This window comes from Danio rerio, chromosome 7 (assembly GCF_052040795.2).
Source record: "Danio rerio strain M-AB ecotype USA chromosome 7, GRCz13ab, whole genome shotgun sequence".
NCBI classification, from domain to species: domain Eukaryota; kingdom Metazoa; phylum Chordata; class Actinopteri; order Cypriniformes; family Danionidae; genus Danio; species Danio rerio.
The window spans coordinates 33,550,001-33,576,336 of NC_141027.1; the positions used below are offsets into that span (position 1 = coordinate 33,550,001).

Sequence of the window (26,336 nt, forward strand, 5' to 3'; positions counted from 1 at the left end):
GACGCTATTGCTGCCTTTAATATAATGTAATTACCCCAGGGGTCGCAGTCCAATAGAACTAGTAACTATAAGCTACTATAGTAACTATATAAAATATAGTAACTATAAACAACTATTTTTATTTTTAGTATAGTTATGGATAAAATATGTTAATTCTTATGGTTTAATATAAATAAATCGATTTTTGGAAATCACCAGGTGACCCCCCTTCATTGCCCCGCGACCCCTCGGGGGGTCCCGACCCCCACTTTGAGAACCACTGATCTATACCATAGTAATATTGTGATTGTGATCTCCTGATTGCAACAGAGAAATGGGAAATCTCTAGACTGATGACATTTCATGCCATTCAACCTTATAATCTTAAAGTGTGAGCAAAATCAACTGTTTTGTTTATCACTTAAGACATTACGCAAAAGAATCATTCAAATACTAGCTCTAAAGTGACGTTTAAAGTAGCAACGGTTTCTGCTGTTCCGACGTCAGTTGCAGATGTGAATGAACGGCAGAAGTAATTCCTCATACAAAAGTGTTTTTAGACTCTCCGTGTTTGATTATTATTTTTTTATATGTGTGATTGTGCAACTGTTGTATAAACGCAATATTGCACGAGTAGCAGTGCAATATTAATGTATATTAGCACTGGTGGAACACTGGGTTCAATCTAAAAACATGATAGTTTATACTTGAAACATGCTAGCAATATGCTAATTTATACCAGCACCGTGCTAATTCTTATTAGAACCATGTAACATGTAGAACACCCTAGCAATGCCTTAGTAACCACCCAGAACACCCTAGTTGCCGCCTAGCAACCACTCAGAACACCTTAGCAACACATAAAGGCTGGTTTATATTTCTATATTGCTTTGCCGTGCACTTATACTCCTGCATGCTGTTTGTTGCTCTGCAAGAACCCTTCAGAGACGCTAGCTGGCAATAGGTGTTAATGTTCCTCTGTGCTGAGTTTCTTCATGGGTGTTTTGTTTTTTCTGAACTCTACCTTAACGTACAAGTAGCTCAAACTCGCTCATTCAGAGGCGGGAACCGGCGGACGTGCAACAACTTTAATCATAAGCTAAACACAAAACAATTGTTTCTATATAGAGATCATTCACGGGACTCGACACATGTAAACACTTGCTCCAATAGGTTCACAGCTCTCAGCACTGCCCACAGTTGTCACAGCTACCAAGCCGACCAATCACAGAGCTTGTAGTATGAGTTGTTGCAACGTGTAGTTACATTTTTTTTAAATGTGCGTGCTAGCGTTGGCGGCTATGTGACCGTGCCAGACCATACGTGCACTTGACGCAGATGTACAAATCAGCTTTAAGCAACCTCTCAGAACACACTAGCAACGCCTTAGCAACCACTAAGAACACCCTAGCAACCACCAAGCAAGAAACATGCTAATATGTACTAGAAACATGCTAACATATACAGTTGAAGTCAGAATTATTAGCTGCCCTGATTTATTAGCCCCCCTGTTTATTTTTTTCCTTAATTTCTGTTTGATGAAGAGAATTGTTTTTAGCACATTTCTAAGCATAAGTTTCTAAGTTTTAATAACTCATCTCTAATAACTGATTTATTTTATCTTTGCCATGATGACAGTAAATAATTTTTGACTAGATATTTTTCAAGACACTTCTAAACAGCTTAAAGTAACATTTAAAGACTTAACTAGGTTAATTAGATTAACTAGGCAGGTTAGGATAATTAGGAAAGTTATTGTATAACGATGATTTGTTCTGTAGACTATTGGGAAAAAATAGCTTAAAGAGGCAAATAATTTTTTCCTTAAAATGGTTTTTAACAAATTTGAAACTGCTTTTAATTCTAGCTAAAAAACAAGACTTTCTCCAGAAGAAAAAATATTAACAAACATTCTATGAAAATGTCTTTGCTCTATTAAACATAATTTGGGAAATATTTAAAAAAGAAAAAAATTAAAGGGGGCTATAATTCTGACTTCAACTGTAGTTATCTCTCTATGCCAACTGTTTTAAACTGCATAAAAACTACTTCAACTAGTTAAAATGTATACCTCCTCAAACTTTCAGTCTAGGCTTTCTTAAGCCACCATAAATTTGGTCTACAATCTTTACTTTTCTAGTTCTAGAAACATGTTATTTCTAAAATGTAAATGTAATGTTATAAAAGCTGATATAGCAATGAACTCAAAATTCTCTCTACAGTTTATTGATGCAACATGCATCTTAAAAGACTAAATCATTATTTTGGTTCATATAGTTTTCTAACTGAACAAGAGCAGAGGGAAAAAGCTGGATAGTGTTACTGATTTCATATCAGCAAACATTCAGGTCTGCTCCTCCCAGTCTGTCCTTCACTGGAGAACGCTGAAAGAGATTTAGATTATTACTCTGCCAGCAGTTTGCTTAAGGTCAGGTATAATGAGGTTGAAATGCCTTGTATACACTGTTAAAGAAATAGACGTTACTCTCTCACCAGACACTTTATAACTTGCTAGACACCCTATTGACTTGAGAGCTGGCTTAAAGGAACGTAATTACTTTCATTGAATCAAATTATTAGCATCTTGCACAAAAAAATGTTTTAATATTTTTTTCAGCGTGTCTATTCTGTTGTTACATCGTGTACTAAGACAGGTGGGAGGATAGATCCATTCTTTTATGTTGTTTTCGACAACTTCCAATCCTACCATCTCAATGTCACAGCAAAGTCTCCAGTCTTTCTTCAATCCAGTATTTTCCACTTTAGCTGAGCCCATGTGAATTGTAGATTTCAGTTTGCTTCTTAGCTAACATGAGCACCAGCAGTGTCACCAATGTCTCTTAAATTACCTTTCTTTCCCATTCTGATGCTCAGTCTGAACTTCAGCAGCTCATCTCCACCACGTCTACATGCCAAAATACATTGAATTGCTGTCATGAGATTGGTTAGATATTTTCATTAACAAGCAGTTGAACACAAAAGGTGTGTAGAAACGTGTGTTCAGCCGCTCATTTAGATACATTCATAATTTTCACTTTTAGTTTTGGTGTGCTGTATTATTTCATGCAGATCAAGGTTAGGTAGACAATAAAAAGACATTTAAATAAATAATAATAAACAAAACATTTAAATCAACAACTAAAAAAACCCCACTGGAGAGAGCAGTGATGGCTCATTTAGGTGTAGATTATAAAATGCTGCCATCGTGTGGTGATGCTTAGCATTACGCTTTAACCATTACATAACCGGTCAAATCTGCTTCACCCACACCTCCACCAACTGGACATTCTGCTGTAATATTTAAGCATATTGTGTAATGCCTACTTTGCAGACTTTCATCATTTTATTTCAACATCTGCCCACAAAAATCACAACATGCTCATGCTGATGCTTTTCAAATGGGAAAACAAAACATTCCCTCACACATTTAATGGACAGATGATTTAAAATACCTTATTTTTGATATTATTGCATGATTTTTAATCTTATGTTAAACATATCAGACTGAGTAAATTATTGAATATAGAATAAATCCAACATTTTTCTATCTGTTATCAAAAAATGATGCTAAACATTTTCCTTAATAAAGAGTTGATACTATGTTGAGTTTATTTTAGAATAACCTTTTTATTGTAAGTTTATGATAATACATGTAATTAGTATATTACGTAACATTTATGGCACGCAACAAAATACACAAATACATTCAAACAAATAAGGTGCATTTATTGTGTATGGCCATTCTACACCCAAAGTGCTCTCCTCACCACCACAGGTATGCAGGATCCACTTGGATGATGCGATGGCAGCTTCAGGACAATGGCACCATCAGATGATACCAGTTGTAAGGGGAGTTGAGAGACAATGATAGAACCAATTCAGTGGATGGGGATGATTGGGAGGCCATGATGGGTGAGGGCTGATGGAGGGAACTTAGCCAGGACACCGAGGTTATACCCATGCTCTTTACAAGAAGTGCCATGGGATTTTTAATGACCACAGAGATTCAAGACGTCAGTGTAATGTCTCACCCGAAAGAGGGCGCTGACTGACAGTATAGTGTCCCATTCACTAGACTGGGCCATCATGACTCACAAAGACTGCAGGTTGAGCACCCTCTGCTGGCCTCACTAACACCATCTCCAACAGCAAGTTTTTCCCAAGTGGTCTCCCATCCAGGCTCAGCCCTGCTTAGCTTCAGTTAGAAACCAGTCTCAGGCTGCAGTGTGAAATATCTGTGAACAGTAGTACAGTAATGATACTATTAACAGTGTCTTTCTTTTCTATTGATATTTGTAACTATAAACAGTCACATTGTCTGTCTTATCCCCCCAAGAAGTGACAAATTTACTTTCCTTTGTTACAGATAGCTTCAGATACGTGTTCCTAAACAGAAATATTTTCTTAAATTGGCTCTGTCTTAGCGTGTTATGGATTATGATTGTTAATATAAAGCCGTTCACACCTTCCATTCATTACACAACTTCACCATCACGGACTGAAACTGCCTTAAACACTCCACCCTGAATGAGCAATGGGCTCCGTTCCAAAAAAAAAAAAGTCTCTAGGTGGACAATCCTTTACACTTGTGTGAGATATATATACAGTATATCAGGCAGTGTTACACTTAAACCTCTGTACAAAAATAAATAATTTGTGCTTGTTTGTTTTATATATGGGCGACACGGTGGTTTAGTGGTTAGTTCTGTCGCCTCATAGCAAGAAGGTTGCTAATTCGAGTCCTGGCTGAGTTGGCGTTTCTGTGTGGAGTTAGCATGTTCTACACGTGTTCATGTGGGTTTCCTTCAGGTGCTATAAGGACATGTGCTGTGGGTTAATTGAATAAACTAAATTGGCCATAGTGTATGTTTGTGGATGAGTGTGTATGGATGTTTCCCAGTACTGGGTTGCAGCTGGAATGGCATCCGCTGTGTAAAACATATGCTGGAATAGTTGGCCGTTTATTCCACTGTGGCGACCCCTGATGAATGAAGGGACTAAGCCGAAGGAAAATGAATGTTGCATACAGATGTTACCACTGCAATATGTTTCCTCCCTTCCCGCACACAGCAAGATGAAAACTGCAGCATAGAACACACTACAAAATAATATTAAGGTTATGTGCCGATGAATGTTTTATATATTCTTATTTTTATGAACATGTATTTGTAAAGCTCATCAAAACTGCATTCTTTAAATCAAAAATGCAACAAAAATGTGAAATATCAATACTGTAATATTTCAGTAATGTTATTATAATAATTAATATTAAATAAATATGATATAGTATTTTAATATAAAACTACTGGAAGTCAGTTTCACGTGATCCTTCAGTAATCCTTTTAAAATTATATTTTTATTCATCCCTATATGCAAATTTGGTGTTGATTTAAATTAAAACCATAATCCCCAAGAAGCTTTGGTTTACAGTGAATTGATAACACCTAAGGGGCATTGTTAGGCATGTGAGGTTAATTGCTTTTATAGTACGGTTATAATACACTCAGTGGCCACTTTATTAGGTTCACTTTACAAGAATCGGGTTGGGCCCCTTTTTGCCTTCAGAATTGCCTTTATCCTTGATGGCATAGATTTAACAAGGTACTGGAAATAGTCCTCCGAGATTTTGGTCCATATTGACACCAATAACCAATACACCACCACTACCAGCCTAAACCGTTAACATATGGCAGAATAGATCCATGCTTTCATGTTGTTGATGCCAAATTCTGACCCTACCATTCGAATGTTACAGCATAAATCAAGACTCATCAGACCTGGCAACATTTTTCCAATCTTCTATTGTCCAACTTTTATGAGCCTGTGTGAATTGTAGCATCAGTTTCCTGTTCTTAGCTGACAGAAGTGACACCTTCTGCTGCTGTAGCCCATCTGCCTCAAGGTTGGAAGTGTTGTGTGTTCAGAGATGCTCTTCTGCATACCTCAGTTGTAACAAGTGGTTATTTGAGTTACTGTTGTTTTTCTATCAGCTCGAACCAGTCTGACCATTCTCCTTTGACCTCTGACATCTACAAGGCATTTGTGCCCACAGAACTGCCACCCAATGGATATTTTCTGTTTTTCAGACCATTTTCTGTAAACCCTAGAGATTGGTTGTGTAGAAGTTTCTGAAATAATAAGACCAGCCCGTTTGGCACCAAGAGCCATACCACATTCAAAGTCCCTTAAATGACTTTTCTTCCCCATTCTAATGCCCAGTTTCAACTGCAGCAGATTGTCTTGACCATGTCTAAATACTTTAATGCATGGAGTTGCTGCCATGTAATTGGCTGATTAGAAATTTGTGTTAACAACCAGTTAGACAGGTGTGCCAGTGGTCAGTGAGTGCATGTATACACGTATGTGGCAAGACACAACAGAAAATAAAACAGTTACTTTGACTCAGTACTGATATCAGAATGGTTGCCAAGCAGCAGCCACAGATGTATGTTTGTTAGAGTATTTTACAACAGTGTAGATCACAGCTCAACCAATCAGAATTGAGGACAATAACTGTCTGTTTCATAATAAAATTTTTATACTTACTTTTTTTTTTTTTTTACTATAAACGTCCTTGCTAGTCAGTTATGGATATTCATGTATATAAAAATAAAGTCAAATGTGACCATACAGACCATTGTATTTACCATAAAGCCATAAAGAGCTAAAAATAGCAGGCTACATGTTCAGTTACAAAGTCACAGATAAAACTATTGAGTTTGTCATAAAATAATTTTGTAAATGTACTACTAATTTAGCAAAATACCAATGGTTCAACTGAAAAATAAATAAAATTTCACACCATGAAAACATTCTGACCCATTATATTTTGACTGAAACTGGCATCAGAAACAATAGAGCTTTGGTGTGTGCGTTCTCGCCCAGCCGGTGTGTCAGGTGTGTGTGTATAAGGTGTGTGTGTGTTTGTGTGTGTGTAGGTGTAAGAGGGCTGGACTGCAGAGCCGGTCTGTGCTCAGGTGGAATGTCAAAGTGTGTGTATGTTCATTTGTCTCTGTGTGTTGATGTATCAGTCGCGCTTTGGAGAATCGGAGAAACATGCTGAGTCTGATCAAACTACAGCGAGTCTTCAATGTCCACCAGGTGCCCAAAGTAAGTCCATTTACTCAACACACACACTACCACAACAAACAGATATGGTGTGATGTAGACAGACTACAGCAGTTTACATAAACAGAAGTTACAGCAAGCAAAGAACCACTTGACTTCTTTCCTTTACTCTCTTATTACTGTGCTTTCTGATGTGCAGCAGTCTGAAGGTGTGTATATATAGACATTTTCATATTCATTGCATTATTTGTAGGCTTGTCGTGTTACCTTTAGATAGAGCTGCTTATGATGTTGCTAAATAAGAGATTTGTCTGACTTTTTGGTGTGGTAGGCGTTTCATGAAGACGGGATCATCTCTGGGTATCGACACCCTCGCAGTTCAGCCACAGAGTGTGTGTGGAGTCTCTTTCAGCTCACCAATGAAACCCTCAACGTTTGGACACACTTTCTACCAACCTGGTACAGTGAAACACATGCTCACTTACGCAATCCCTGTCACTTTTTTATCTCCAGTGCTCGCTTTCTCTCTCTATATCTGCATTTCGCCATCTATTTGACACTTTCTCAGTATGGCTTTTACAATAAACCTTGTTATTGCTTAACTAACATGTATGAAATTTGAACTCGCACAACTTAAGCCATTCTTTTATAGCAAGTGTCAATTTGACTGAAAATAAAGTTGTGCAAGTGTAAAACTTTTCAGTCAAAGTCTAGTCTTCTTTATTTCTATACCACTTTTTACAAATATAAAATGTGTCAAAGCAGCTTAATACAGATGAAGAAATAAAATGGCATATAAATATTTCAGATTGTGTAAAGGATTCAGCATAACAGACATGGTGCATAGTAATGGTAGAATGCTGGTGTTGATGTAGTAAAGGGCACCTATGATGAAACTCAACTGTGTGTAGGTATAGTACTGTGTGTCCACTGTCATATAGGAGTAATGTAAACCCAACAAGTCAAAAACTTTTTTTAAATTTTCTGATGTTAAAATAGGACCCAAATCCCAGTGATTTTAAGGCAGACTGCAATGTGACTTAGGAGTGTGGTTTTCACCACCCACCGAATTGATTGACAGGTGCCATGTCTCCATAATGACATGTATACACATTCACAGAACATTCTTTACAAAGGAACTTTGATTAAAACATATGTTACAACTCTCTATGATCAGCTGCTTCTTAATAATTAATTTGATACGTTTAAAACGTTTTTGCAACTGGGCATGTTTGTAATAAATATGTTAAAGTCCCTGTGTATTTCATGACCGCTATAATTACCACGGTTGCACGGTGTCAGTAAACACACATATATGTACACAGAAAATCTTTTTGTGTGATTCATTGTTTCAGAAAGGCTTGAAAAATCTCTACCACAAACATATCAAATAAACTTGCTTGGCATTTTTGACTAGTGACCTTATTTCAGCTTCATCCGTGTTTGTTTCTATTACTGACGGCTGTTTATTTGACATAACACATGATGAAAAGCAGACAAGCACATTGAAGCGGTGGGCGAGAAGAAGCAGCTCATTAGGATTTAAAGCCACAGGCTACAAAAACAGCTACACTGTATTCAGACATCAAACTGGGCAGATTCTACATTATATAATAAATATTCTGATGTGTATTTCAAGCTGAAACTTTACAGACACATTCTGGAGACACCAAAGTCTTATCTTACATCTTGTAAAAGGGGTAAAATAGGTGCCCTTTAATTAAAACTAATACAGTTTAATTTGAAGAGCAGTTCTGCCAGTCTACAGCTCATTATTTTACATTCTAAGATGTTGTAAATTGTTTTTTCTAAATTCATAATGTACATTTAAAGAGTTCAGATGCAAATTCATCTAAGTGCCATCTAATTTTGATTCAATATTTTGTATTTTTTTCTCAGGTTCAGAAATGTCACTTTTATGGCAATAGATTGTTACTATTCATTACCTTTCTAATAAAATTAAAGAACATTAAGGAGGCAAGAAAATGCTCATTTTAAAACTAAATTTCAGATGGCATTTAGAGGTCTTTACCTGTAAACAATGTTATTTTATTTTTTGTCCAAGAAATGATTTTCCTGGGAATCAAACCTGTGATCTTGGTATTGCTAGTGCCACGCTCTTCTGCATGAGCAGCACACTAACTAACTAACTAACTAACTAACTAACTAACTAACTAACTAACTAACTAACTAACTAACTAACTAACTAACTAACTAACTAAATAAATAAATAAATAAATAAATAAATAAATAAAGTAGTGAAAACTTTATTCTCATGTATATTTTGTTTTTAACCTTATCCTTTTTTATCATGTGATTTTTGCTTAATTGTGCTGAATCCAATGTGGGTCAGTTTGACTTGCACTAATAGAGTTAATGGTACAACCATATCAACAGCATTTGGATGATTTACAGTGGGTTTATAGTTTGGATATAGTATCTTCACAGTGCTGTCCTCGGTGTGGTTTAACCAGCTGAGCCACTCCTGAGAGACTGATGATCAGAGCAGATCTGCCATCACAGTTAATAAGCTCCAGTGTCAGTCTCTCTAGAACGTTCTCCACATGTAAACATGCTGGCATATGACACCACATTTGACCTGTGTCAGTGTATGTGACTATTGCTATTGCACCTGCATGGCCATTTCTTTTGATTGACATTGACAGTTTTTGAAACATTGAAAACTAAATATTATTCAAGCAATTATACTAATGGTATAAATGGTATAAAAAAAAAAGTATTGAACTCGTCATCATTTTTTTTTGTCTCAAAAAACATTTTATCTATGGATTGCGTTGGTTGTTATTGACATATGGTAACAAGTTAACAGCATCTTTAGAAATAAGTAAACAAAGTGTAATAGATAAAAATTAAGTTACATGTAATAAAATGAATTGACACTGGAAAATAGAATTGAACACATGAAGAAAGGGAGGTGTAAAAGATCATGGAAAGCCCAGACAGCAGCTAAAACCTTTTAGTAGTTATTTCACAGCCCTGCCTTTCGTCAGTGTAAATGAATATTAGCTACTTCAGTCCAAACACCTAGATTGGCAGATGATGAAGATGAAACCAGGGTAAACATTTCAGCAAGAAAATGATACAGCCAAGCAAATGTTTAACTGGTTTCAGAAAAAATATATAAGTAAAGCTGCTAGAGTGGCTCAGCAAATTACATGAGCTGAAACCAATAGAAAATAAGAACTAAAGATCAGAGTTTATAGACTAGGCCAACAGAATCATCAAGATTTTTAGACTGTTGAAGTCTGGGAACAAATCTCTGAAAAACTCTGTATTGCTGTACTAATTCCTTTACGATAAACCACTTAAAAATTGGATCACTCCAAATAAAAACTGCTTAAATGTACATTTACAGTTCATTGCAAAAACACTTTTCCATCAGTTGTCTATTTAAAGAATGCCGTATCTCAAAGCTAACACATCCTCTGATCCCACACAATGGTTAAACACACAGTCAACTGACAGTAAATCAATAGGACGAAATGTGGAATCTGTAACCTGACTCTGTGTTAATGTTTGGTTATATTAAACTCACTGATCCCTCTAAAGCAAGCAAGAGTAAATCAGAGCTGTAAGTAATTCATCACCAAATGTCATACTGTAGGGCAGGGCTTAATCTCTGGTGCTCTTTGTAAATAGTGTAACAGCTATTATGCTCCTGTACAGGCTATATAATAAAGCCAGGGAATTTTGATTTGTTTAGACTCTCAGAAGTATAGGTTTATAAAATAACTCAAGTGTTGAGAGTTGACCTGTGAAGACTGGTTGACAGAAGTTCACTAAACTCTCAGACCACCTGTATCACTTCTTATCTTTACTGTACATACTGTACAGCAAAGAAACAAGCTTTAGCAGCGCTCCTTAGAGATTAAACACAGACTTAAAGAAACCTAGACTGATAAGACTGATCTGTGCAACCTGTGTTTGTTTCTGCATCCGCCTGTCAGATTCAGCCATAGAAACAAACAAGTCAGGACAGGTTAAGCATTTCAATACAATCTAATCTTCTTAATGTGCTTTGTCATTCTAACCTTTTGTTCTGTTTCTCATTACCATAGCGACACAAAATCACCTGATGTTGTGTTTGGGTCTTTTTGACCTGGAAATGATTTTCTTTTTCATGAATGTTTTTGCACTGGGTTGTTGCTCTTAAGGAGTATCTGTTTAAAAACGACTATGTGCATAAAAATGTAATTAAGTAGAATAATGTCCTATAAAAAATGAGCATAAGCTATGATGGAAACACATTTGCAGGATAAATTCCTTGATGTGCATCAGAAACATCATGCAATTTTGCATCAACAGATAACGTGACTGTATAACTAGATTAACTGGTGCGCTGATCTTATCTGACACCATCTCAGATGTTGCTGTATTTTCTATGGACTTGAGCGAAAGTCCATTCCCAAAATAATTTTAGATGCTGTAGTTACCTTCCTCGAAGAACTTTCTTATAATCATAGTTTTCCCAAACATCAGTTACCCACCCCCAAATGCAAAGAAACATTAGTTCTTGCTGCTATGAGGCGCAGCTTATTTACTTTGAAAAAAAATTTGCTTGCATAAACAAAAGTATTTATTATTCATATATCATGCTACATGTAGTAAGTTGCAATTTTAATACTGTTAAACACATGGGATGGAAATGGTTCTTTATTTGAAAATGATTTGTGCATTAAGTAAATACAGAACTCTGATTTGAACTATTTAGTTTTACATAAAATGTGTGTGTGTGTGTGTGTGTGCGTGCGTGCGTGCGTGTGTGCGTGTGTGTGTGTGTGTATATACAGTTGAAGTCAGAATTATTAGCCACCCTATTTATTTTTTCCCCTGATTTCTGTTTAATGGAGAGCAGATATTTTCAACAATTTTCTAAGCATAATAGTTTTATTAACTAATTTCTAATAACTGATTTATTTTGTCTTTGCCATGATGACAGTAAATAATATTTGATTAGATATTTTTTCAAGACACTTCTATACAGCTTAAAGTGACATTTGAAGGCTTAACTTGGTTAATTAGATTAACTAGGCAGGTTAGGGTAATTAGGCAAGTTATTGTATAATGATGGTTTGTTCTGTAGACTATAGAAACTAATATATACCCTAAAGGGGGGAAACCGGAGCACCCAAATGAAACCCACGCCATTATGGGGAGAACATGCAAACTCCACAAAGATATGCCAACTTGCCCCAATAGTATCTGGATGCAGCCTTTATGGTGCAAACTGAGACTGCATCACTCAGCAATGCAATGTCAGACACAATGCACTCAAATTGAGCTAGTGACGTCACTGTGAGGGGTAGGGTTAGGGGTGGGGTTTGGTGAGCCCAATAAAAAGCATTGGATGTAAAGATTGCACTGCACCAGGTCTGCAGCCAGACCCCTCTCACTTGCCCAGCCAGAACTCGAACCAGCAACCTTTTTGCTGTGAGGTGACAGTGCTAAACACTGAGCCACCATGCCACCCTATTTTGAAAAAAAAATATGTTTATTGATTCATACATTTTCGGCTCAGTCAATTTATTAATCAGAGGTTGCCACAAAGTTTGTTATTTAATTAAATATTACTGCAGTTATTAAATGCCATGTATTGAACAATAACATTTAACAAACAACAACATAAAGATGCTGACTAAATAAGTTCAAATAATAATGGCCAAGATTTCAAATAGCACACCCGTACAACTTAATACTGCAGTTAGCTCCATCTGTTCTCAAACAAATAACAGATTATTGTCAAATTTTGTTATTACACATACCCAAAACTAACATTTGGGTTTTAATATTTCACATTTAACCACTATTGGCGTCACGGTGATGTAGTGTGTATGAATTGTGAAGCCAAAAAGAAAATTAATTAAAAAATGAATTTAACCACGATAAAGACACGCATTAAATTCCAGCTTGTGTCCGTCAAAGGGGTGCTCTTAGTGTGTAATGAGAGAGTCCACTGATGAGTGCAAAATCATCAGAGCACATTTTTAAATAGGCACTATTTTTTATAATACACTGCATATTTGCAATCTAAACTGCTACGCTCTCACCTAAAAAACAGGTCTACATTTTGTGGTCCAACAGCGGCAGTATTTGTCAAACTATAGTGTTTAGTCCTCTGCTTGGCACTCGCTGTGGGTGGAGTGATACACACGAGTAAAGAGGCTGGACTAGTGCTGAAACCAGCAGCATATTGCACAGCTCTTAGCCAATGAGAATCGAAAACCAAAATGAACTGATGTGTGTGTGAGTGTGTGTGTGTGCATGTGCGTGTGCGTATGCGTGTGCATGCGTGTGTATATATATATCTTTCAGGTTAAACATTAAATCACTCTACTGTGATAAGTGTTGTAGGTCATTTTTGATGAGAACACCAAAGGCAATATAGACAATACAAGGGTTAAATATAGATTCTAAAGTGTCAGTGTCGTCTGAAAATTATGCAAGAAAATGTCTATCCACACCATCTCTGGAAAAGTGAAGAAAATATTAAAATCTTATGTGTGTATGTTGTTTCCAACAACAGAAAGATTCATGGAATTATTGTTTTGCTGGATCACTCATTTGTTGTGAGTTGCAGCATTGTGGTGCTGTGTCAACATTATCATCTCTCTGTGTTTCTGTGTCAGGTATTTTCTCTGGAAGTTGATGACAGTGTTGTTGATGGAGGATGTGTGGAATGAAGCGTACACATGGCCCTTGCTGGTCTTCTTGTTTTCTTGCTGTGTTTATCCACTGGCCTCCAGCTGTGCTCACACTTTCAGCAGCATGTCCACTCGTGCTCGGCATATCTGCTACTTCTTTGACTATGGAGCGCTCAGCTTTTACAGCCTTGGTGAGACACATTCTCTTCCACTCTATCAGTTATAGAAAAGGTTGACATGAAGACAGAGTTCAAGGTTCAAAGTTCTGCAATATGTAACAAACACAATGGAATTCTTACACAATTAATGCAAATAGTGGTTAAATTGCACCATCATAAATGGTATAAATCACAATGCTGTATACTGTATTGTCTCTAGGGATTGTTGTGAGGTAGTAATTGATAACACATAATCTGGATTGTATTACCCAATTCCTTAAATGATGTACCTACAGTATAATTAGACTACGTCACATTTTTTTTTTTTTTTTTTGTAACAGATTTTTGTTAAAGAGTTAACAGTATGAAACCATTTTGGGCATTTTTTGTGGGTTATGTTATTATTGTGTATAAATACTGTATTTAAACACAACCTTTTATAAATGTTCAGACAGATTAAAAAAGGATTTCATAGCTGAAACCCACATACTTTTTCACAACATGGTCAAACAATATATAATACAAATACAGAATCATAAATATTAAATTGCCTCGACTTTTCATTAACTTGCCATTATTTTCCTAGTTTAATTTAAACATTTGAGTGAACTTAATATTTTACATTTATTGTCTCAACTTAAATGTTTAAGTTATTCCAACTTAATTTAAAAGTTTGTTGATGGAAATATTATTTTTAAACATTCCAGTGTAATATTTAAAATGTATTAGTTGAATCTAACATTTTTAAATTATTCCATTGCCAACTTAATTTTATTGAAGTGGATTAGAGCCATTCATTCATTCATTTTATTTTTTGGCTTAGTCCCTTTCTTAATATGGGGTCACCACAGAATGAACCGCCAGGAATAGAGCCAAAAAATAAATAAATAAATAAATAAAAATAAATAAATAAATAAATAAAATCATCTCAAAAATTAGGCTAAGCATAATAATAATAAAAAAACATCAGGAGATTAAAGTATTATTATTATTATAATGTGAGAATAAACTTAGTACAAATAATTTGCTGAAAATTAACTCATTAAATTCTGAGAAGTATAGTTTTGTGGAGAAAAGTTATTAGAATAAGTTCAAGAATATGTCTTTAAATGATCTGAGAAAAAAAAACTTTGAAAAAACTCCTTATAAATAACTGTTACATTTTCAAGAATAAAGTCATTATTTTTCAAGGAATAAAAATTTTTACATATCGAGATTTTTTAGATAAATGCAAACCTTGGCATTTTAATTTTCACCTTGTGTTTCAGTGAATATTGACTTATACTATATATAAATATTAAATTTATGAAAAAATTATATAGTTGAAACTCACATAATGATTATACAACAATCATACAAAGAATTGAAAAGAAATAAAAAATTCTGAAGTAAATGTTTCATTAAATATTTTTTAACTTCAGAACTCAGTAAAGGTTTGGTCATCTTCAGGTTTAATAAGACCATGATTCACCAACCCTGTTTCTGTAGATCTACCTTCCTGAGGGTTTTAGCTGCAACTCATGTCAAACACACCTGCTTGTAATTATTATCGAGTGCTGTTCAGGTCCTAATTAATTGGTTCAGGTGTGTTTAATCTGGGTTGGAGCTGAACTCTACAGGAAGGTCGATCTCCAGGAACAAGGTGGAGCACCCTTGAAATAGACTAATAACAGTCTGTGTGCAGAGAAACAATAACAATAAGAATGGTGTAATTTTATTTTGTGTGTGAACATACATCAATACTGAGAAATAAAAGTATTGTTGAAACCACTTTCAGAATGTTTTTTTTTTTTACAGCTGATAAAAAATATCACTGACAGCCAATCAAAATTTAGCTTTGAGGAGTTTGAGCAGAAGTACCTGCACTATATAAATATTTAGTATGTTTTGCAGCATGTTTTTGTACACAATAACCTGCATTTATTAAGTGTATATTTTAAGCATGATAACTCATACAAGCAGGTGTGACTGTATTGATGTATCTGTTTGGATGTTGATGCAGGTTCAGCGATCAGCTACTCTGCATATGTTTTTCCTGATGCATGGCTGAGCAGCAGCTTTCATGCTTATTACATTTCTGTGGCTGTATTCAACACTGTCCTGTCTACCAGCCTGGCTTGCTACTCCAGGTGAGGCACGAATTCATTCTGTGTCTCCTTTCTGCTAAACTTCATTACACAGAATGCAGGAAGAATAAATGTGGGTTACAGGTTTGTGTGCGTGTGTGTGTGCGTGTGTGTGTGTTTGTGTGTGTGTCTGTGTATGTGTGTGTGTGTGTGTGTGTGTGTGTGTGTGTGCAATTAATCATTTAATCAGTTAACAATATAAAATCTGAACAGGTAAATTTATTCTAAATGCTCCTAACATAAACTAAATTGACTAACTAGATTTACCTACGTAAGTGGAACAGTACAGGAAATCGGAAATCAAATTGATGAATTCTTTGTGAATTATCTGTCTGAATCAATCAATCTGTTAGAATGATTCGTTCTCCAAATATGAGAGAAAGGCTTTCCAATATTTATTGATCCAACATAATGTGATAATTATCATGCATGATATTGTTATCATGGGCAAGGGTGTTTAAAAATACAGTGAATAATTATTTACTTAAGCTTGTGCACGTTGTGAGTATTGTGATTTTTGTATTGCAGTGGTGTTCATCACTGCACCAAATGCTTGAAGACATTTTATTCCATGAAGGAGCACCTATCAAAAGTACTATAAGCACTGTTTTTTACACACCCTATATGCCATATTTTCTAAGGGAATATATATATTAGATCAAGAGCAAACCTCCCGAGACATAAAGTAGAATTCAGATGTGCTTTGGTGTTTTCCTACCTTGGAATATTTTATTTTATATTATAAGCTTTTAGAGTTTTCATATGCAGCCCATAAGATCATAGTGAAACCTGGGCTGTGAAAACTTTACTATGATCTACTCTATTACTTTATGTAACATTTTACACTTAAAAATACTGAGTAAATCTTAAACTTGTGAAATTACAGAAATATACCTAAAGATTTAAGTGGATGTTATTAAAATAATTTACATTTACACAAAATTAACTTCACTTTTTTAACTATTAAAAAATCAAATCTTTACGTTTATTGCCTCAACTTAATTTTTTAAGTTATCCCAATTTTTAAAAAGTTTATTAAACTTTATTAACTTAATTTTTTAATTGTATTGCCCCAAACTTAAAACTTTTTTTTACCCCAATGTAATCTTCAAAGTTTAGTAAAATTAACTGAACTTAATTTAAATATTCCAAATATCCCAAGTTTTTGCAGCTTATGTGAACTGTGTTACTTATACTGTGCTTATTTCAATAGCACTGTATATATATATATATATATATATATATATATATATATATATATATATATATATATATATATATATATATATATATATATATATATATATATATCCAGAAATATTTAGACATCAACACAGTTCTAAACTTTGTTTTGTTTCTGGATTTTAAATGAAACAGACAAGATGTGCTTTAACTGCAGACTGTCAGCTTTAACTTGAGGCTATTTACATCTAAATCAGGTGAACGCTGGAAATACAACAGTTTGCACATGTGCCTCCCACTTGTTAAGGGTCCAAAAGTAATTGGACAGAATAATAATCATAAATAAAACTTTCACTTTTTAATACTTGGTTGCAAATCCTATGGAGTCAATTACAGCCTGAAATCTGGAACGGATTGATATCACTAGATGCTGGGTTTCATTCCTGGTGGTGCTCTGCCAGGCCTCGGCAGCAACTGTCTTCAGTTTTCTTCAGTATGCTTTAGGTCATTCTCCAGTTGCATTGTAAAGCACTGTCCAATCAGTTCTGAAGTTTTTGGCTTAATAGCAGAACATATTGCCTAAAACACTGTAGAATTCATCCTGCTGCTTTTGTCAGCAGTCAAATCATTAATAAATACAAGAGAACCAGCTCCATTGGCAACCATACATGCCCCCACCATGACACGACTACCACCATGCTTCATTACTTAGGATCATGAGCAGTTCCTTTCCTTCTCCAAACTCTTCTCTTCCCATCACTCTGGTACAAGTTGATCTCGATCTCATCTGTCCATAGGATGTTGATCCAGCACTGTCAATGCCTTTTTTAATCTGACCTTCCTCTTTTTGAGGCTCACCAATGGTTTCATCTTATGGTGAACCCTCTGTATTCACTCTAGTGTAGTCCTCTCTTGATTGTTGACTGACACACATACACTTACAGTACCTCCTGAAAAGTGTTCTTGATCTGACCAACTGTTGTGAAGTGTGTTTTCTTCACCAGGAAAAGAAATCTTCAGTCATCGACCACAGTTATTTCCTTGAACTTCCAGGTCTTTTGTTGTTGCTGAGCTCACTTGTGCATTCTTTCTTTTTAAGAATGTTCCAAACAGTTGTTTTGGCCACACCCAATGCTTTTGGTATCTCTCTGATGCTTTTTCCCATCTAATAATGGCTTGCTTGACTGATAGTGATAGCTCTTTAAATTTCATCTTGAGAGTTGACAGTAACAGAATTCAAATGCAAATAGCACTCTTGAAATGAACTTAACATGGCTTAGAAGTCATTGTACAATTACTTCTGGACCCTTAACAAGTGGGAGGCACATATGCAAACTGTTGTGTTGGTGTACAGTGCCAGAAATGTTTTATATATATATATATATATATATATATATATATATATATATATATATATATATATATATATATATATATATATATATATATATATATATATATATAGCCAAAGTTGTAGCAAGAATACTAACTCCTAAAATGAACCAAATATATTACAATGAAATAAATGTTCTGTACTACATAATGATGAGATATAAATAGTAAATGAGTGAAATACATTGTTTTATACATGCTTGGCACTGCATGGCAGCTTTACAGCTCAATATTACTCTTATATTCCACTTTTTTTAACTAAGGCTTGGCTTACCATTGCTTCACTATAGTCATGACATCGTTGAAAGGTAAATATCACAGACTATATCAGAATCCTCTGATGCTCACTAATACGCTTATTAAACCTGACTCTTGTCTTTAAATGCCTTCTAACACTATAAACACTACTCTATGCTAATATTAATGCTTGCACTACCATGCATTTGTGTTAATACAATGCTTTTGGGTTTTTCTGATCGTGAAAAATCCTCTCCTCCCTGCTTCTTACAATTACATAACTCACTGGGACTGATGTTATCATTCCTGTGAACATAAAAATGTGTCTCTTTGTCAGATTCTCCGAGAGACAGTGCCCGAGGATGAGTAAGGTGTTGCGAATTCTTGCCTTTGCCTACCCGTACCTGTTTGACAACATTCCTCTCTTCTACAGGGTAAGTTTCAGCACACTGCACTGCATCAATGCAAATTCACATGGGTTTTAGAAAAAGAGTAGTCAGGGTATAATGTAGTAATGTCCTTGTGATTTCAACTGGAATTGACATTTGTTTACTATATTAGTTTAACATCGAGGGGGGAGTATTTTATTTGGGATTTATATACTGTATTATGCTAGAAATGTTTCTAGAGATGTTTATTCATGATACTACAGTGTGAATGTATAAAATAATTGGTGGTGTGACCTGGCATTATTTTTCTGTTGCTTCTTTTCTAGTTGTTTGTGTGTGTAGGCGAGGGTTGTACAGATAACGAAGCAAACTCCGTTCATGTTCAACATACGCTGCTTGCATTCCTTACCAGCTTCTTATTTGCAACCCACTTACCCGAGAGACTGGCACCCGGACGTTTTGACTACATTGGTAAGAGATGTCTGTCTTCATAAATGTTAACTACTGAACAGTAGTGGTAATGCTACGTACTGTACTGTATGCGCCAGTGTAGGATATGAATATTCAGACGTCTAAACAATATACTTTTAGATACTTTTAAAATTTAACAGCTGCATGAACCAATACATTTTAAAATTACATTACAGGAGAGATGATCCATTAAAAGAAAAATTTAAAGTATACGTAAATATATAAATAGGAATACAAACTAAATAAATTCAGTATTCCAACCACAATTGTTTTAAACTAAATAGCCCTAAATAAAACTTACAGTACTCTGTATTCTTGGTTTCCTGTACAATGTAGCTACAAATTTCTTAAATATTTCTTAAATATTTTCTATTCCTTCTCTGCCAAAAAATAAAAAAATAAACAATACTGCTTAGTTTTTAAGCTTATTTGAACTAAAATCACTGGTTTTTTAAAGGGGTGGTCCACTGCGATATCATATTTCAAACATTAGTTGATGTGTAATGTAGCTGTGTGAACATAAACAAAATCTCTGAATGTAATATGCTCAAAGTTTAATGCAAAGGGAGACCTGTAGGGTTTTACAGAGATAGCTTAGCAAAGCCTTCAGTGAACGAATTTAAGGACAACAAAAAATACATCCAGGCTAGTGAGATCACAAACGTTTTAGGTTACGTGCGTTCATCATGCACATACACCCCGCACAGGGAAGGAGGGTGGCCAGAGGCGCTGTAATGTTATAGCAGAGAAACGCTGCTATTTTCACACAGCTTCTTCTATTTCTGTATTTTGGCTTCCAAAGGACACAACACAAAGAGAAAAGTGTTTATAATGTAGTTTAATTATGTTCCACAGAATTAAAAAAAAAAAAAAAAAAAAAAAAATATATATATATATATATATATATATATATATATATATATATATATATATATATATAGCATATATATATAGCATATATATATATATATATATATATATATATATATATATATATATATATATATATATATATATATATATATATATATATAGCATTTGACTAAGGACAGCTTCCAGAATCTTTCCCAGTTCGGTGCTGGATTCGGCTAAAACCTCCTCAAAAAAGGAGCAGCTCCAACCATAATAGAAGAAGCTGTAGGTTGTAAGCCACAACCTGTAAGTATTTCTATTTGTTTAAAATTGATCTATTACATGCATAGTTTCTAGCGTTAACGGTCGGATGTAGCGAGGACGTAAACAAGGATGTAAACATTGGGAAATGCTGTTTGACACTGCTAACAATTTAGCTACAAATACGAATTTACCCATCAAACCTCTGTAAAGACAAAACAACCTTCACCAGTGCTGCAGTGTGCGTGCTATTAGAGGCAAATCGCATGCTATTACAGGCGTGATGCTTTTCCTGGTGATGTGGAGCCACAATCCACGAATCACAGCACAATATGTTAGCTGACCAATCAGAGCCTTTTGAAGGAAGGCTTTTCAGAGGAACTAGGAAATTTGTCGTTTCATGTTAGCTGAGTAGCTGTATATAATCAAAAATATTTGAAAAAAAAAAAAACTTTTTTTTTTTCTTTTACAAATGAAGCATAAGCACACATTGCTTTGCATCTTATAAACACAACCAAGCCTTAAAAATGCACCCTGGACCACCCCTTTATATAAAATCTTGATGTACTACGATTTAATATGAATGAATGGTTTAAAAAATTGTGGAAGAAAGAATAATGTTTATATGGTTTACTGTTGGTAAAGAACAGTTGCCCATAGCTTGTGATTCACTGGTGTTTTATGTGTATTAAAATGGCATGAATGCACCTTGCTTCAGCAACGTTTGATGTTGAAAATTTAACAAAGTGACTTTTATTGGCACTTTGGGTATACAAAAATACAGACTGAAGCAATAATTTGTATATAGAAATGAAAAGTACTGAAAGCTTATTAAGCTGTTTTTGTAATGTATTGTTTTAGACTATTTAAAGTGTTTGAAGTGTTAATGAAAATCGTTGTTTAACTTTTTAATATTAAAAGTGTTAAAAGTTTAGAGTATATATATCCTCTTTTTTAAAAAAATATTCGGCCTCAACATGGCTGGATATTGTTTGTCTGTGCAATTTTTTTTTTATTACATGGGTGTACTAGTGAGAATTAGTACATCAAAAAAGAGTTTATAAACAAGAGTTTACAAACCCTGTTTTTAATATTATATTAGTTAAAAAATGTACAATAATTTGAGTAGGTGCTGAGATCAACACAAAAACAGAAATCTAAAATCTAAATTTCACCAAAATTCTCTTTTTAAATACATATATATATATATATATTAAACATCTTCATTTAAAATATTCATTTAAAAAAGTATAAATAAATCAATGCATTTTTAAGTAGGTAAAATGTTTTATAAGCAAAATTTGATTTAGATTTCTTTGTGAATGGCTCTCGTCTGACCCCTACAGGTCACAGCCATCAGCTGTTCCACGTTTGTGCAATAATTGGCACACACTTCCAGATGAAGGCCATAGAAATGGACATGGGTCTGAGACGGTCTCAGCTGCTGGCCAGTGCCCCTGCCATCAGCTTTAACAACACAATAGGAGCAGCACTGCTTTGTGTCTCTGTCAGTCTGGGGATCATATGTGTCTACAGTCTACCTCTGCTGTACAGCTCAAACCCCAAAAACACAGCCAACAAAGAGTGGAGGAAAACATTCAAGTACTAACAACCTCTGGAACAAGGGTTTCTCTCAGAGATTAACTGCAGTCTTGCACAAGTTACCAAAGTTATTATGGAAATGTATCTAGGATACTCTCACTAGATATTGCGTTATATCTAAAAAAAAAAAAAAAAAATCCCTAAGAGGGGTTTGTACGTTTACTGAATCTATGCAACCTGAGATTGTATAGAGTAATGAATGCAATATTGCATGAATTCTACCTCTCAGGAAAAAAGGCACTGAATCTTGGAACAATGTACTGTTATTCATGTGAGGATGCCAAAGTTTTACCATGAACAGAAATGCTTATTGAATTAACCGCTCCAGAATCAAACTTCAACAGGTACATTTAGATGAAAGGACTTGATTTATGTGTATTATAAAAAAATATATACTGTATTGTTCTTGAGCTGACAACACTGTCAAAAGGGATTTAGTAAACCAATTTCCTTAAAGCGACGAGTTGACTATTTAAAGTGAGTAAACCCACATTGTAAAAGCCAATAGGATAAGATAACTCAAACCATTTGAGGAAACTACTAGCAACAAATCAAAAAATAAACAAAGCTATTTGAGCAAAGTAAAACCCAAAAACTAAAGAGAACTCAAACCAACTGAGTACTGTAAAACCCAATAAGTTAAGGCAACTCGAAGTGTTTGAGGAAACCGATTACTACAAACCATTTGAGTAAAAAAAAAACTAATCTATATGAATACTGTGAACTTACTCCATTTAAGTTGAAGTAATAAGGTATTCATAACTCATCACATTCAACATTGAGTTCAAAACTCTTTTCACATGAGTTAACTTTCTGTCAGTTTTGGGTTAACTACACTCATTTCATTTGATAAAGTTGACTGTTGGCTGTTACAGTGCATTGTAACTCGGAACAGTTGGGTTGACTTAATTTTATAATTAAGCAAATAGTTTATTTACCTAATAATTTTAAGGCAATGGCTTTACTCACTTGGCTTTAAGGAAAGTCAACTAATGACTTTTTACGGTGTCATTTATTTTTTATAATGTATACATGAAGGAGAGGATCAGATGTAGTAAATCCAATTTTCCCATATCACTACCGGTCAAAAGTTTGGGTTCCTTTTTTTTTTTTTTTTTAAAGAAAATTATTCTGTTGATCAAGGCTGCATTTATCAAATGTTAAAAAAAACTGTTAAATTGTTAAGTATTTATTAAAATTTTAAATAACTGCTTTCTTATTGTTTATAGTTACAAAACAAATATTTAACAATTTAACAATACCTTTAATAATATTATTATTATTATTATTATTATTATTATTAATAATAATAATAATAATAATAATAATAATAATAAATACAGTGATTTTAAAAGGATCATGTGACTCTGAAGAATGGAGTAATGAAGCTGAAATTTTATCTTTAAAATCCCTAGAATAAGCTACCTTTGAACAGTTATATTATAGTGCAATAATATTTCACTGTTTTACCATTTTTAATGTGTTATTGATTAAATAAATAATGAGCAGCAGAAGCTTATTTTAAAAAATGTAAAAATCCAACTGACCCCAAACTTTTGACCGGTAGTGTACTTTTCTGAGAAAAACAAATTTTACTAGCAAATAACAATTAAGTTCTTAACATTGTTGTTTATTCAACATTTGATGTTGAAGATTTACTTCTACATATATATTTAAGTTGCTTTTAATGACATTTTTAGCAGTGCAAATTATATGAGAGAAAACATTTTTAAGAATATATTTCTCATATTAAGAAAAATCTGTTTTTTTATGAATGTACGAAATAACAGAAAAAGGAGCTCATTACTGTACATAAACAACACAGCAGTACATCATTTCAAACTGCTGAAATGTCTATAAAATAGAGTTTGTTAAAGATTTCAGCATCATAATGTGTCAAAGCATAGATTTCACAATTTTAATTGTAATCATTTTATGGTTGTTAAAACAGCAATTTTGTTTGGTTGTGTACACATACACACAAAAACACTTATATACTCACTGACCTTAAACAAAGGAACAAGCACTGGTTAAAATGTATAATGTATGTGTGGATCTGGCAAAACATACACACTGACAGCCTTGGTTTATCTTGCTTCTTTGTTTTCTGTATGACTGTACAATATTCTTTACTGTAACTCTGGGAGGTACTGCATATTTTCATGACACCTGGTTACACCTCAGTCATGTAATCAAACTGAAACTATTTATTGTTTCCTGTATTCTTTATAATTAAATATTTATTTCTACACAACCTAGACGAGTTGTTTTATTCCTTATTAAGACCTAAACAGAATTATCGATGTAATTCAAAGAGAAATTCAGATTGACGCACGTTGCCCTCTACAGTCTAAAAGAGGGATACCGTTTGAAAGTGGGATTTACTGTAAGGTTGGGTTAAATTGCTTCACCAGGGTGTGTTTCTTTACGCATCCATTGAATGCTTGCAATGTCCTCATGCTACCATGGAAGGTTTGAGTGTACTTTGATCAAGTTTGGATTTCCAACCTGAGAGAGATAGATGATTTGTGTGTCTCTGTGTGTGTTCATTGGCCAGGTAAGTCACACTATACACTATACCACTAACTGCATACTTTTATATGGGCAAGCATTTTAACGTTTAATTTATAAAACGTATTAACTATTTTCATGCTATTGGTACTTAAATTTTAACATTTTACACTTATATTTAGTAGATGCATGCTTTTATCCAAAGTGAATTACAACTGAGGAGGCATTCAGTGATTTAACAAGAAGAGGCAATATATGCAAGAAATGCTAATTATCTAACGCAACTGTTAGTGCTCAGAGACTATTGTGCTATAGAGTAAGGAGAAGGGAATTTTTTTTTTTATAAAATAGAAGTGTTTTTCTAGAGATGGTTTGTCAAGCTCACTCAGTTCAAAGTAATTCTATGGGGCCCTAGTATTTTTGAAAAACAAACGAGCTGGATTAGCTTGCCCAGGTGTGTTTGACTGGGGTTGGACCTAAACTTTGCAGGACACCGGCCCTCCAGGACCGAGTTTGGGCACCCCGATGTGCAGTTTATTAGCTATTTATTGTGATTAGATTTTAATATTATAGTTTAAAAAAAAACATTTAAACTAATTTAATTCACAATCCATCAAACTAATCTTTTCACAATTTTTCATATGAATTGAGTAATCGGCAGCCGTTTCACTGTAAAATGTTATTTGAACAGGCCCTCAATCTCTTAACAAGCTCACAGCGCTCATCATCTGACAGCTGTTTCAGACAGACAGCAGGATTGTGGAGGAAGCTGCATTTAATTGTTTGCCGTATTTCTACTTTTTTCCCCCTAAATGTTCTGAAAATTGTCACTCTTGCACACTCTACCTGCTGAACCTCTAAATGCTGGTAGACTGGTGTCACTAAAATCTCTGTGATTGTGAACAACAGCCAGAAAAAAGTAAGCGGTCCATTTTAATTATCTTAAAAACAGAGGAGAAGCAGATCGGTTTGACTGTACCAGGGAAATACCTCACGTTCGTGGTGCTAAAACATTTTCTGTGGACACAAGAGAGTCTTTAAAAATCTCCAGTAACAACTAAAAACATTTGTTAGGCGTTTTTAACATTTTGCAATAGGAGAGTCTGAAAAGTCACTAAGTTGGCAACACTGACAGGCAGTGTCTTTGATCGAAACACACACCTTGAGCATGTGCAGAACAAATGGAACGTTCCATTATTCATGGGGGTTCCCGGTTTTGAAAAGAAGTAATAACATTAAAATCTAAACCGTTATAGACAGATTTTACGACATATGATAGAACATGTATAAAAGAGCTAAGTGAATGGCTTCTTGGCTTTGTTCTGAGGCCCCTAATTCCCCTGGGCCCTAAGTGGCTGCTTACCTTTCTTATTGGTGAAGTCCGCCCCTGTAGATATGAATTACTTTTTATAGGCGTGGCAGTGGCGCAGTAGGTAGTGCTGTCGC

The 26,336-nt window shown here is 34.5% G+C and overlaps 1 protein-coding gene and 1 long non-coding RNA gene across 5 annotated transcripts in view; one reads left to right on the forward strand and one right to left on the reverse strand.

Annotated features, from left to right (window-relative positions):
* Positions 1-3,586: 3,586 nt before the first annotated feature.
* LOC141375393 (uncharacterized) overlaps positions 3,587-26,336 on the reverse strand; it is a 152,927-nt gene continuing 130,177 nt past the window's right edge. The window contains exon 3 of one of the 2 annotated variants that reach the window (XR_015495858.1): positions 3,587-4,214. This is a non-coding gene — a long non-coding RNA (uncharacterized LOC141375393). Of the gene's footprint in view, positions 4,215-13,049; positions 13,923-26,336 lie in introns of those variants that run through there. The other variant, XR_015495857.1, reaches the window with a different exon arrangement.
* Positions 6,974-24,637, forward strand: paqr5b (progestin and adipoQ receptor family member Vb). Of its 3 annotated transcripts, none has more exon segments than NM_001003573.2 (8): positions 6,974-7,089; positions 7,379-7,506; positions 13,695-13,900; positions 15,870-15,996; positions 18,831-18,875; positions 19,142-19,238; positions 19,520-19,664; positions 22,124-22,497. In NM_001003573.2, coding segments are annotated over 8 exon segments (1,044 nt in total). In that variant the 5' UTR covers positions 6,974-7,035; the 3' UTR covers positions 22,366-22,497.

What these genes read in the sequence shown, in the direction of transcription:
- paqr5b (XM_087258517.1), top strand. Translation starts at nt 7,036, where the DNA reads ATGCTGAGTCTGATCAAACTACAGCGAGTCTTCAATGTCCACCAGGTG. An exon ending in ATGTCCACCAGGTGCCCAAA is followed by an intron (nt 7,090 to 7,378) that starts GTAAGTCCATTT and finishes TTGGTGTGGTAG; the next exon opens with GCGTTTCATGAAGACGGGAT. An exon ending in ACACACTTTCTACCAACCTG is followed by an intron (nt 7,507 to 13,694) that starts GTACAGTGAAAC and finishes TTTCTGTGTCAG; the next exon opens with GTATTTTCTCTGGAAGTTGA.